General features: G+C 41.2%; 2 protein-coding genes across 3 annotated transcripts; both read right to left on the bottom strand.

Moving 5' to 3' along the window:
• Nucleotides 1–717: 717 nt before the first annotated feature.
• On the bottom strand, nt 718–13,891 carry LOC137286540 (uncharacterized). Its single transcript, XM_067818462.1, has 7 exons — nt 13,701–13,891; nt 4,072–4,171; nt 3,628–3,704; nt 3,318–3,443; nt 3,144–3,234; nt 2,258–2,442; nt 718–1,963 (listed from the first exon to the last, which is right to left on the bottom strand). Exons 1-7 carry the CDS (start codon nt 13,809–13,811, stop codon nt 1,778–1,780), a joined length of 876 nt encoding a protein of 291 aa, XP_067674563.1. The 5' UTR covers nt 13,812–13,891; the 3' UTR covers nt 718–1,777.
• Nucleotides 6,229–12,160, bottom strand: LOC137286539 (uncharacterized). Of its 2 annotated transcripts, none has more exons than XM_067818459.1 (7): nt 11,956–12,160; nt 11,204–11,297; nt 9,752–9,828; nt 9,411–9,536; nt 8,929–9,019; nt 7,894–8,081; nt 6,229–7,019 (listed from the first exon to the last, which is right to left on the bottom strand). In XM_067818459.1, exons 1-7 carry the CDS (start codon nt 12,082–12,084, stop codon nt 6,825–6,827), a joined length of 900 nt encoding a protein of 299 aa, XP_067674560.1. In that variant the 5' UTR covers nt 12,085–12,160; the 3' UTR covers nt 6,229–6,824. The 2 variants fall into 2 exon arrangements, with proteins under 2 accessions (XP_067674560.1, XP_067674562.1); XM_067818461.1 differs by having other exon boundaries at nt 9,752–9,825.
• Nucleotides 13,892–14,215: the final 324 nt, after the last annotated feature.

The raw sequence follows: 14,215 nt of genomic DNA, 5'->3' as shown, positions 1-14,215 counted from the left end.
TTTCTGTGTGACATATGTCAAAATGTGTCATACATCAGACTACGTATCACTTGACTTGAGGGTGTAGGTCGATACTGAAGCTACCAATCAGCTCTGCTATATCGCCAGGCAGAGGTTTTAAATTTCACAATAATTCGTAATGTTCATTCACCAACAGAAAACCTAAAGGCTTGGTCAAATCAAGTGACTCAGCTACCGAAAATTGTGACCAGTCACGTGACCAACACTGATTTATGTCGAAGATCAGTTGTGAATAAAAAACAGAGCAAGTAAAGGGGTGAGTAAGAATTGGTCTTCAGTAATCCATGTTCGAAGCAAGAGGCCACTAACTGGGCTTGCAAAGATCGATGCTCATGACGTTGATCACTGGATGGCCTAGTCCAGATTACATTATCTACGGACTGAGACCATATAACTAGAACATTGCTGTGTGGGGCGTTAAACAATGAACCAACCAACGAAAATCAATTTTGGACAAGACAGTATATCAGGACATCGAAAAGGTGTGTCAGAATTGCTCTTCAGTAACTAAAGTTTGTCGTAAGAACGGCCAGTTTGATTGGCTGCCTCGTAGTCATGGCTGATGCATGTCATCGAAGAGCAAGCACTTGTTGAAATTCATGATGTCAATCAATAAAATGCTTTGTCCAGACTTACCTATTTACAAACCGACATCTTCCAGTTGCGACACAAAAGCGAATAAAAAACATAAGGGCATTTGCGAGTGATATTATACAGTCCTCCGATCTTTATGAAAATCTGATTTGAACTTGTATAACAAAACAACTGAAATCAAATCTTTTATACAGGGATTTCAATATGAGAAACAATTGATTCGAGTAAGCGATCTCTTTGTGAGGAATTGCATTCGTTCCGGTCAGAACATTTTATGTCTCGATGTACAGGAACAGTTATAAACAGGGCAAAAACAACTGCGGCCATACAGACAACTCGGGCAATCCAAACGCACATTACCATTCAAAACTAGATCTCATCACACCAACCTCCAACTCCACCCCACCCCACAGACCCTCTCCCGCACCTTTGCCAAGGATCACGTACGGCTCCTACAAATACACATTAAAATGTGCCGGTACGCAGTGACAGGATAACCTATATAAGCCGGACCTACGGATGAAGGCAAAGAGGCTTGCAGTCGTGTGGAACAGGTGAACGACATGCCTGAATATCTCGATACTTGCACATGCATAAAATTGTCAGAGAACACAAGAACATTGTAAGGAATGGATCATATGAATGTATGTGTGTTGCCTCAGCGCCAAAGACGTCGTTCGGCGATTGAAGAATTAAGCAGATGGTTGAAACAGGATCAACATCAGGTTGAAAACGTTTTCACCTAAAGTGTTAGCAGGACATGGAAATCCCGCTTGAGGAGTTTGGATCTGCTGCCCAGAGACATGCGGTGGTGGACAGATTCCACCACACACCGGGAAGACGGGTCCATCCTGATTACCGCCGACTTCATTACTTCCTGCCGTGCCAGTCACACTCAGAAACAACCTGCTGAACGAAGAGCCTATTCGTCTATGTGAGTTTGGTCCCCTTTCGCTGTCGATACATACATTTTTCATAGTGGTGATCCTTATCAAAGATTGATCAGTACACATAAGCTCCATTTCATACATTCGACAAGCCACTCCCTAAATTAACATCAAAATCTGGTTGTCAACCATAGCATTAATCATTCATCGTCTGTGTAATTGCCATTGAAAGCTGTCACTAGGGCGTATGCCTCATTTAAACATTCCGCCTGTCATTAAGACTTGCTGCAGATGTATGTGAAAATCTCGGTGTTAAAGGGGTACTTCCCGATATCCTTCCCAGCCACATTCTTTTCCAAAATGTCACGGATTTTGGCGAGAGTCTGGCGTTGTTCCTCTTCCTCTAGGGCGCATACCATACTGAATGTTGAGTAATACTTGTGGATTGCCTCTACCGTTCCCTGTAACAAAGTGACCCGGATACAATGTGAGCGAATTTGGTTTTACGCCGCTTTTAGCAATATTCCAACAATATGGTGACGGGATCACAAGAAATGGCTTCACTGACACAGTTGAAGTTGTTGAGAATTGGCATCGTAAGGAAATATCCTTAACTGCGTACGTCTGGAGGTTATCTGGATTTTCTATAAAAGGTTGATCATATTTTATGTTTAAAAGAGAGATGGTACACTTACCACTTAACAGGAGAAAACACAGATAATTCTAGCTTTATGTCACATGACGTAAGAGCTCACCGCTAACGGAGTTCCCTCCTTTTGCTGATGAGCCTCGTTCTTGAAACCGGAATAACCCTGAAAAGCTTTTCTCCAGTTGAAGGTCGTGGGCAGCTTGTCCGCTCCTTCTCCGGCAGCTGTGGCCAAAACCCCCTCAATCTCTTTCACCCACGGCACGGAGACGTCCCGCATGTTCCACACCAACACTTAAGAACACCAGGACAATCGTTATGCATGACTGGGGATGCGTACGTTATTTTCGATGCTTTCGAGCAATACTCAAGCAAGTGGACGCCTGAAAAGGGATTCACGTAATCTACCCATGTCAGAAATTGAACCGGGTTTTCAGCGTGATGAACGAATGCTTTAACCACTAGGCCACCCTACCAACTGAGTAGCTAGAGAATGCATTGTATGATGATGATGAGAAGGACCTAGATTTTCTGAGCGCTAAGTTAATGTTAATGCATGGCACTTGCGACTATCTTAGACTATCTTAGAGCTAAGAGAGCTTCGAAAATCTGAACCCAGATCTACATGGAAGTTTATGGGGGATTGTTTATGAATGGATTTTGTTTAACCTTCCCTCCAAGTGAATTTGCTGGAATATTACTAAAACGGCGTAAAACACAACGCAATCACAACTTTTAGTTGTCTTGCAAAAAGGGGACTGTACTGTCTACTTAACCGTAAGCACAAAATAGTTCTGACACTTCAGAACCATGTACACTGAACAATACCATGGCTTCTTCATATTTATCCATTATAACATATGGGTTGGACTCTCCCCATGCATTGTAAAATGAAATCAATAAATAAGTCTAGCTGGCATGCACCAAAGTGGTTTCAGAAACTGGCACTGCTGTGTGCCATGAGAAATAACCCCCAAAGATTATTAAAGACTTACCGAGTTTTCCTTGATTTACCATGACTCTCCTGATTTCATCCAGAGCTGCTTTGGTGGAGAACCAATGAAAGCACTGGGCACATAGAACCGCCTGGAATTAAGTAAAAACCTGTACAGACACACGGAAATCATTTCAGCCTATCTCTAACACAAACAAACAGTTTACATGTTTACCTTCACTGAGTTGTCCGGCAGTGGTATACTGTCTGCCGCGCAGTTCTTGGCATCGAGGTTCGGAGATAAGCCTTTGAGTGTCTGGAGAAAGGAGTCCGATGGTTCTGTTGCTAGGTAACGGGTGCCCTGTTTGGTCAAAGAATATTATAGGAGTATCTATATCTGATAATTTTCACAACCAATTAACCATAAAAAACATGTTTGTTGCGAAGATTTACTAACGCAAGTACTAACAGCGTACATTGGTTTGGTTTGATAGCTTTACTTTGCCATAGACAAGCTAAAAACGGGATAATTTAGCCTCACTCACCTGTGGCAATTTTTCAAATATTTTTCTGGTGAAGATCCCAGTCCCGGCTCCAAGCTCAAGCACTTCATACTGTATCCCTAAAACACAGAACATACTTTGTTGTTCTTCTTCTTGTTCCTGCTGTTTTTAAGACAAATACTCATTTGAACAAATATTGTCAGTTGCAATGCATGGGGCGGTGGGATAGCGGTTAAAATGTTTGCTCGTCACACCAAAACCCAAGGTTCAATTATTCCTCATACAGGCACAATCTGGTGTCCCCCGCTGTGATATTGCTCGAATATTGCTGTACCTCGAAGACCCGGGTTCAACTCTCCAGATGTGTACAATGTGTGAAGCCCATTTCTGGTGTCCCCTGCAGTGATATTGCTGGTATAATGCTAAAAGCGGTGTAAAACCAACTCACTCATTCATCCAACCAGGCACAATTTGATACACACGTACCTTTGGTATTTTCGACATTTTCAACTTGAGTTAACTCCCTTGCAATGACCTCAATGGTCTCTGGGGTGTAGGTCGGCCGGTTGGCATCGTAGTGGTCACCCTTAGAAAGAAGAAAACTTGGATACTAGGCATCAACATGGCAACATTCAAATCATAAATTAATTACTAGTATTCAATAAAATGCTTTTTCAGAAAAATCTTTAATCCAAACAGACAATATGAGCAATAGTGATTTCAATTCATCTCCTGATTAACGCCTGTACTCTGTGTCTGTCTAGTATGCTATAATTGTTTTACTTGATTGAATCTCCAGAGTAAATGACCTCAGTGGCCTATTCAAGCAGCTTCCCATAGATGCCGCACTAAAGCATGCCACCTTTCATATGTCGTAAACCTTTGTAGAAATGTCAGGATTTTCGGTATTAAACTTTAAACCTTAACTACTGTACTATGTTTATAAGATAAGGTATACCAATATGGCAGACTGCACATAATTACACTATCACTACTATATGAAAAATCACACGTCAAATAGACAATGTATATTGTTATACAATGAGAACAAAAAATAGAAATTGGTTTTGGTGGCAGAGGCTAACACGGAGTGGTAGGGTAGCCTAATCTTTAAAGAGTCCGCTCGTCATGCTGAGGACCCGGGTCCGATTCCTTAAATCGGTAAATATGTGACGCCGATTTAATAGTATATTGCAGGAATTATTTTAAATGCGACGTAAAAACTCAGCTATCGTAGGCAAGGGGCTTTTGGGCCAAACAGACTACAGTACAGTATTCAAGCTAATAATTCAATTTCATTTTTGTGCGTTTGTTGTTGAACGCCGCACTCAGCAATATTACAGATATTTGGCGGTGGTCGGTAAATAATCTATTCTGGACCCGACAATCAAATAGACAAGTGATAGACAGCATGATCATAATCTACGCAACTGGCATTGTATGTGTATGGACAGCCAAAAATATGCAATCAGTATGTAGCCTGGATTCGAACCCAAGACATTGCTTCACGCCTAAGGCAAACACCATTGCGTATGCCTCTGTGGGGTCACATGTGACAGGTAATAAGTTATAATGGTATATTGACTGTTTTCTCCGAATTGTCTCATACTATATACGAACTGATTGGATTTCAGTTACAATCGAACGTTTTCCGTTATTGAACTGGTTCTAATTGTCACTTACTTCATAGTTTTAGATTATTTTATCATATGTATACGTGTTGGTTACTATCATCACATATTCTATCATTTTTGTACTTTTCTTTAATTAAGCAGTCACTCAACAATATTTCAGCCATGTGACACTGGTCTTTTATAATCTGGATCAGACAATCTAGTGATTGCCATCATGAGCATGAATCTACACAACTGACATACGCACATATGACATACAAGACACTCGGATAACACAAATATACTACCCATCAAAAGGTTAGACTCGCTAGTTGAATAGTTAAATGTACCTACTTACTTCACCCAGCTGTTCTAAATCAGCTTAAGGTCCTGTTTACACATAAACTGGTGTATTGTAAAATAAATTCGTAACGTTAAAGAGATGATTGTCATGAGTTCAATAATTTATGAAAATCGGCGAAAATTGGCACATTCTTAACAGTAGTACAGTATTGTGACTCATGTTCACCTGAGAGCAATATTCCGGCAACATAGCGACAGCAGCTTTTGACCTTCACACACTGTACCTATGAAAATCGAACCCGGGAGTTCAGCGAGACGGGCGAACACTTTAACCACAAGGCTAACCCACAGGCCAGCGAGCTCAGATGTTACAATGGAATTCCTCCCTTATGAACAAATATAATTAATCGCCCAACATAATCGCCATTACAATTTCTGTGCTGTGAAGCAGCGTTTAGACATCGTGCTTTTCACTAGAAAGCCGCTGTAGTGCAATCGTGGAAATTGACGTTTCGAAACTATTATCAATTTGTTTTTAATTTCATTTTCGCGTCGTCAACAAACTTAACTTCCATAGTGAAGCCAGATGTTTTTCTTACAACTGTCGAACTCGTCAAAAGAATTACGAGTAAAGCTTCAAGACAAACGAAGAACAGTACCCCGCGCCATAAGTTCGTTTGAACCTGTGGCTCCGGTGATTTAAAAAAAATATGATATAAATCAGATATCTGAATGATGAACATATTTTATTTGTGTCAGGTCAAATTTGAATAAACAGACTAGCAGAGCTCTTACAAATATTGTTTATCTCCAAAAACGTAAATGCAGGTAACGTACACCGGGGTCATTGTATATGTACATGTTTATCATGTCAGTTTGAGATACTGATCAATAAATGTCATGTATATTCCACGTGTAAGTCACTGATCGCTCAAGAACCACGTGTTACTGGTCATGGGACTTCCTAAGACACGTGTTGATTGCAGTAGTGACTGACACTAATGAAAATAAATGTGACATGTCTTGCTAGTACAGTGCTCGTTACCCAAAAGCGTACATTTCGTGTTTCAAGTGCCACGTGGATATGTAGATTTCAGTGATAAAAGACATAAATTATTGATAATTAATAAATAAAATGTCTTGCGGAAATCGTTCCCAAGAAACGTGCCTCCAGGGCTTAAAACTACAGGTACTGTTGTTGATCTCAGTGGCAGATACGACAAAACAACAGTATCAAGCTAGGGCGTCCTATGACACATGCAGATGCAGATTTCAGTGATGAACGACACTGGCAGGTACAAGATAACAGTGCCAAATCACGTGTTAGTCCGTCTTATGACACGTGTAGATGTATATTTCAGTTGAGAATGGTATCTGAATGGAGTCGTTGTCCCTGGTTTCCGGGTGTTTCTGAAGGATAGCCCGGATGGCATCCAGGGCTTGTCGGGAGCGCTCGCCAGTGAGACCCGCCAGTACACTAATAGACGATATGTGATCCACAACGAAATCCTGGTTACCCTAGAAACAAAATGCATTTAGCATGACAAACAGAACATAAAATTCAAATAATTCAAAGAAAATGCGGCGAACTGGCACAATGCTTCCAATGTGAAATTTACAATGTCTTCTTGTCAACATTTTAAGTATTACACTGTTAATAACACAGGCAATGACGCGAAATCCGACATCAAATATCAAACTGAGCTGGTATGGTGCTACCCCGCTTTTAGCAATATTCCATCAGTATAAGTCGGCGGAGATCAGAAATATGCTTCACACGGGGTACCCATTCGGGGAATCGAACCCGGGCCTTCAGCGTGACAGGAGGACGCATTAACCATTAGGCCACCCCATTGCGCCACCAGAAATCAATACTTGCGAAAATGTGTTGGTGGTGGTGGGGCGGGTTATCTACAGTTGTAACATTAGATTTTCGTAATCTGTAAGTCATTACACCAAGATTCTTGTTAAAGACATTTAAAGGTATGAACAGTTGTAACGAGAGTGTTTATCCAAGCTGAATTCAAGTTACCTTTCCTTGCTGTAAAACAGTATGGAATATAATATATCGTGATCTGTTAATTTTCCTTTCCATATGTGAGTTAAGGTCTTAAATCTAACAGTTAATCTTCGGACTGAAGATCATGCACAGTAACATGGAGGGATTTATCGTTAGGAAACTACAGCTTTATGCAATATCTGACACTTTCGTGAATTCCTAAAATAACAGGGGACTAAGCACAGCGCCCTGAGGGACACAAGATGAGATACAGATTTTGATGGATTTATCTACATCCACTGATAACTGTAAATTTCTTACTGCTCAATAAGTTCTTCTGGGGCAAACTGGCTTGATTCTTGCCGTATGATCTATGATTTACTGTTAATTCACCTTAAACTCAACTCCTGGTAGTTTGACGTACTCTTCGTCTTTGAAACCGGTGTAATCTTGGAATACTTCCCTCCAGGCAAGATATCCTCCAACATTGTGCACGGGCCTTGTATCATCTTGTGTCATGATGTAGCTTTGTATTTCATTTACCCATGGCACCGACCAGTCTTTCTTGTTCCAGATCAGAACTGAGCACAACATAAAAGAACCCAGTTTCGAAGCATGATTCTCAGACAGCCTACAGGTTAGTAGATCCTCCTACTGCTATGTGTAAGTCACGAATGCAGAGTTCTTGGTTTGATTCATGATTCTTGATATGATTGCTCTGTCATCCAGAAAAATCATGATGTTTTTATTGGTTTGGTTGATGTTTTGCAATATCCAAGCAGTCTGGCGTCAGCCTGTAAAAGTGGCGTCCGGACTATACAATCCAGTGATCAACATTATGAGCATTGACGTGATGCTTTTAAGGATACTATTCGAATTCTATTCAAAGTTAATACTTTTGGCGATATAAACGTAACCTCCTTTATGAGGCGAATATCAAAAATATTATTCAAAGAGACGGGATAGCTAAGACAATGGCAAACAAGGTCGCATATCTGACTTTCTTGATGCTGTCATTGAAACCCAAAGGCTCATAATGTAAATCACTGCATTGTCTGGTCCAGATCCGAATATTTACCAATCTCCGAGATACATCCGGGTATTGGTTAGTGCAGCGTTGAGCCACAAACAAAACATTTACAATGCCACTTCATCACCAAAGGCACTCCACCACACAGCCTAAGTCAGCCCCCACAAGTCATTATGATTTTAAGCCGCATTTAGCAATATTCGAGCAATATCAGGCAGGAGACACCAGAAATGGGCTTCACACATTCGATTCACACCCATGAGAAGTCAGGTCCTCCACGGTGTAAGAGAACGCTTTACCCACTTGGCTACCCACCCATACTGGGGAGCAAATCTGATTCGGAATACCAAAATAGTCAGCTCGTTCCCCTACAACAAAATGGCGATGAGGGTACTCACTTAGCTTCCCTCCATTCACCATCACCCGTCGGATTTCATCCAGGACATGTCTGTACGGAAACCAATGGAAACTCTGGGCACAGACCACAACCTGAATGGAAATGCATAATTTCGTCAAGAATGTTGATTTAAGGTGGTGTATTTGTTAAACGCCGTACTCAGCAATTATGTGGCGGTAGTCTCTCAATAATGGCTCCAAACAGACCGGCGATCAAATGCAAGAGGATCAATCAGCATAAATGGGATACGATGACATGTGTCAACCAATGCAAGTCAGCAAGCCTGACCACCCGACCCCCACTTCAGTGGCTGTTCAGTGGTAAATACTGTTTTACGAAACGGATATAGGATTTGAACACGGAACTATTGCTACGTGAGAACACTTACAATACAGTGACTCGGACAAACGCACTGTTGGTAAATAATGAATTATCAGACAAAACATTGTTGAATGTTTAATGGCCCGGTTTGGAAGCACTTACCTTGGTCGCGCAGTCAGCTAACGGTATAGAGTCAGCTGCACACATGCGTGTCTCTACATCCGGGCAACTCTCCTGAAGAACCGGAAGAAACCCTGCAGATGGCTCTGTTGCCAAGTAACGGGAGGTCTAGTTAGAATGAAAGCCATGTATGTATTAAACGGCGATTCCAAAATCCAACAGACAAACTACAGAGTTAAAGAAAATTGTTAGAGTCGATTTTCGGAGTTCAGATCTAACCATTAAATGCCAAACTTCTAAACGACAGTGCAAGACGTGCCAATTAAATGTCGACATGACGCGCGGGATCTACAAGTTAACGTTGAGCAGAACACACGACGAACCTTTCCTAGTTTCTTGCTTAGTTTCTTCGTTAGAAGCCCAGTGCCTGCTCCCAGTTCCAGGACATCGTACGTGACTGCTGTGTAGAAACAGACATGCCATTAAACACTTTGGACACATGAGGCGACTAACGGGATCGAGGGGTCAGGTTTGATGACTTGGTTGACAAATGTCATCACTAAGCACTTGGGCAGATCGGTGCTCACACTGTTGATCACTTGATTGTAGAGTCAAGACTCGATTATTTGCAGACTGCCGCCAATAGCTGTACTATTGCTGAGTGCGGGGTAAAACTAAATTCACCTATACCAATTGCGTAGATCTATGCTCGTGCTGATGATCACAGGATTGTCTAGTCCAGACTAGATTATTTACAGACCGCAGCCATTTAACTGGAATACTGCGGAATGCGCCGTAAAACTAAACTCACTCATGTTAAACACATTTAAATCGTTCACAGTTACATTGGCTGGACGTCGAGAATCATTACTACATCCATAAAGTTATCTGTACTTGTTTTACTAATTCTAATCTCCTAGGATTCCTGATTTATATTACTGACCAGCTCAACACCACATCGATGAATGTATGGAAGGATGCACTTATCCATAAGTAAATAGTTTCGAGGAAAGGAATTTCTCTTTTTCTGTACTCTCTGTCATTTGAGTGAGTGAGTTTATTTTTACGCCACTTGTAGCGATATTCCAGCAATATCACCTCTCGGGGGACAACAAGTTATCACAGTGAGTGAGTGAGTGAGTGAGTTTAGTGTTACGCCGCACTCAGCAATATTACAGCTATATGGCGGCGGTCTGTAAATAATCGAGTCTGGACCAGACAATCCAGTGATCAACAACATGAGCATCGATCTGCGCAATTGGGAACCGATGACATGTGTCAACCAAGTCAGCGACCCGATCCCGTTAGTCGCCTCATAGGACAAGCTGAGTCGCCTTTTATGGCAAGCATGGGTTGCTGAAGGCCTATTCTACCCCCGGACCTTCACGGGTCAGAAGTTATCACAACTTCACGTATCCACTTACGCACAAAACCTCCACTACAGGGAAATTTGTGTTTGTTGAATTGAATTTCATAGTTTTCTTTCGGCCAACAGCTCCTTCTGATGTTTAGCTGAACAATCTATACGAATGACCTAGGATGATAATGCGTTTAACAAAACCGTGCGTCATGCATGCAAATGTCACGTATGAGGGGGATGGCTTTGTATCCCGTATTCACATTAAAGTGAGTGTGTGAATTTCTCATTCAGATAATATTTCAGATGTAACCTTTTTGTGTAATGTAGGTTGTACACGATTTAATTTTCAGGATGACATTCATAACTGTGAAAGATTCGAAACCAGTCAGAGGATCCCGCAACGAGCAAGGGACGCAACTGTGTACAACGAATTGCAGCTGTGAGCGAGTTAAAAGCAGTCGCGAAACATACTTACCTGCGTCTTGTGTTTGTATCCCAGAGATTGTGCTTGCGATAAGGGCCACGGCCTCCTCGCTGTAAGACGGTCTGTTGGCGTTATAATGAGATCCCTAAGGAGGAAATGTAGTAGAAGAGTACAAAGGATAAGCTACGTTGTATTAGATATCTGAGTAGGTCGTTCCTGTTCAAGTTCATAAATACCTTAAAATTGACATGGGACTATTTAGGAAGTGGGATCAAAAAAGATAGTACATTGTTGTGTGTGAATGAATTCTCAGCGATTTTAGCTCCCCAGTGTTGGGAAATTTGTATTCAAGGAATCGAACCTGACTCTTCAGCGCAGCCGATGAACGCTTGGCTCATTTGGCTATAAACACCACCACCTTAATCATATTAATAAAATTGGGTTCAGTTGTTATAACATTTTGAATGAATGTTGTTCAATTCCGCCGTCGGTAACACTCCAACTTTATCACAATTACAGATATAATCAGATCTGGGTCAAGCACAAGAAAGCAGTTGGTATGTGGGTCGGTACATGCTCAACCCGGTCAAACATTGAACCCAAATTTACTGTCTCATGATCATGGGGTGACATCTATTGTTATAGGGACTCTACACGAATGTATGTTAAAAAATATCGAATGCATGGCCAAGCATGAATGTTCATGTTCCTGCATGTTAATCAGCAATTGTATCAGTGTTACTTTTATGAAACGATTATAAGTGATTCATTTTAACATTACGAGTCAGGGAAGATGCTCTTACCTTCTGAAATCCAGTCTCTGCAACGTTGTGAACACTCATTTTGATGAAACGATAGCTTCTTGAACGACATGCAGAAAATAGTGTGAACCCCTTCGCCAATAGGCTCATTCCGCCCTCGCCATATCTCATTAAAGGTCAAGGTCGATGATCTCCGCAGTGTTGTATCTTGTATGTCTAACGTCGATGGCGGACTTTTGACGCATCACTCAAACCGGTTTATAGAAAGTTAAATTAATTCAAATTGGGTCAATATGAATGGTGCGTTCCTATGGTAGTAAATGGTAATGTTTCTTTGTGAAATCGTCTCTGAAAGGTCTCCGAACTGAACAGTTCTATTTCTTTGGCATGGTATCGTTACTGAAAGATCTTCACAATGGATATTTTGTTTTCATTAGGCAAATATCATAAAACGTTTATCAGTTGTTTTTCTGTCCTTAAGCAAGTGTTTCTGTCATCCGTTTTCTGAAACTACCTCTACCTGCTATATTATTTCTGGCGTCCGGTTCAACGAGTTCAGGAATGACAAAGTGACGATGGACTAATTGATTATTAACTTCAGACAAAAAGGCCTAGTATTTTAAAGACTACCAATCAGCATTCGAAATAACCGCCGGCTCTGAGGCCCAGCGCCGGCTGTTATTTCATCGAGCCGGCTGTGTCAAAATTAATATATATGGGCCCTATGGCCTTCAGTAAATTATCTGTCAGTCTTTTTTCAACTGGAATGTTTCCACTTGTTGTCTTTATTGACGCTCGAGAATCATTCACGACCCATCATGATAGGATAACTTACAGTGTATTTCAGCGCACTGACGTACGAATGTCAACACCAGTCTAACAAAATCTCCGTGTTCCATACGGCTTCACGTTTTTCTGTAGGAACACTGTGAAACTGTGTACAGTGTAGTCTATTTTGTGTTCATTGGTTTGACGTTGACCAAATGGACATGCAGAATTCATTCAGGGCCTGTAGATTTCATTCAGGGCCTGTAGAAACTGGTACCAAACATAAAATGGCTCCGATGACCTGACTTGCGTGTTCTTAAATAAATAAATAAATAAATAAATAAATAAATAAATAAATATGGGAAGCAACTCCGACAAATATCTGAATATATTTATGTTTGCTTTTCTTGTTGAATACGCTAATGATAATAAGTTAAGTTTGACGCCGCTTTAGCAATATCATCAGAATTGAGCTCCACACATTGTACCCATATAGGGAATCGAACACGGGTCTTCGGTGTGACGAGCGAACGCTTTAACCACTAGGCTGCTACATTCATAATATTCACTGTTGAGTTTGTTTAACGTTTATCGGTTTATTGCGGTAGAGACACATTTCTAAATCATATTTCAAACAACATAATTCGTGCATCCATAATAGATCGATTTCACTCATAGCTGGGAATCTGACCGTGTTTCCGGGGTGACGAGCCCAAGTTTCAAACTACTGTGGCACTGTATGCCTCTGTTGTCATATGACATGATCGTCCGTTTTCAGGCAGTTAGTATTGTATGAAAAGTCTCCGACATTCAATACAAGATAAATGAAATATACACGTTTTCAAATCTAAAGTAAGCTGCTGCAAGTCTAGCAGTAACGCCCATTACGTTCACTAAACACGTGATCACTCCGCCTTTAAATTTTAACCGGAAAATGGCGAGTGACTCCGATCGCCATTCAGTCTGTACATTCATATCTAATTATAACAGCATGTCAGCCGAATGCTGTTGGATGTTACCTTCAAGTAACCGGTCTCGGCAATCTGGTGAACGCTCATCTTTCCCTGACGACAGTAGGTTGAACGAAGAACAGATAATATCCTCGCGCTTTTGAGGAAGACTCTTGTCATAGTGTCAGTACTGCGTCCTTGTCTACCTCAAGGTCAAGGTCGTGTACTTCTCGAAGTGAGCCTCCATCAGCTCACTCTAACATGCGCGCCGTGCTTATTCGATCGACATTGATTAAACCATTAAAGGTGCATTTACCAATATCAGGATATTAGTGAGAAATTGACTTTAGCTTTACGCCGCACTCTTAACTTCTACATATGCTTGTACGTTTTAAGATTTGGAAACAACTAATGAGTGGGTGAGTGAGTGAGTTTAGTTTTACGCCGCACTCAGCAATATTCCAGAAATATGACGGCGGTCAGTATGTAAATGATCGCGTCGGGACCAGACAATCCAGTGATGATCATGAGCATCGAACAATTTCAGCAATATCAGGTCATGTTTTGTATAATTCTTTAATATG

Source organism: Haliotis asinina, chromosome 6 (assembly GCF_037392515.1).
Source record: "Haliotis asinina isolate JCU_RB_2024 chromosome 6, JCU_Hal_asi_v2, whole genome shotgun sequence".
NCBI lineage: Eukaryota > Metazoa > Mollusca > Gastropoda > Lepetellida > Haliotidae > Haliotis > Haliotis asinina.
Note: the sequence above shows the minus strand (reverse complement) of the source record. Positions and strands in the feature narration are given on the sequence as shown.

Excerpts from the sequence above, each read along its gene's own strand:
- LOC137286539 (XM_067818459.1), bottom strand. The coding sequence starts at position 12,084 with ATGAGATATGGCGAGGGCGGAATGAGCCTATTGGCGAAGGGGTTCACA. Across the intron at positions 11,298-11,955 it reads CAGAGACTGGATTTCAGAAG|GGATCTCATTATAACGCCAA; the intron begins GTAAGAGCATCT and ends TTTCCTCCTTAG. Across the intron at positions 9,829-11,203 it reads GATACAAACACAAGACGCAG|CAGTCACGTACGATGTCCTG; the intron begins GTAAGTATGTTT and ends GTTTCTACACAG.
- LOC137286540 (XM_067818462.1), bottom strand. The coding sequence starts at position 13,811 with ATGACAAGAGTCTTCCTCAAAAGCGCGAGGATATTATCTGTTCTTCGT. Across the intron at positions 4,172-13,700 it reads CCGAGACCGGTTACTTGAAG|GGTGACCACTACGATGCCAA; the intron begins GTAACATCCAAC and ends CTTCTTTCTAAG. Across the intron at positions 3,235-3,317 it reads TGCCGGACAACTCAGTGAAG|GCGGTTCTATGTGCCCAGTG; the intron begins GTAAACATGTAA and ends ACTTAATTCCAG.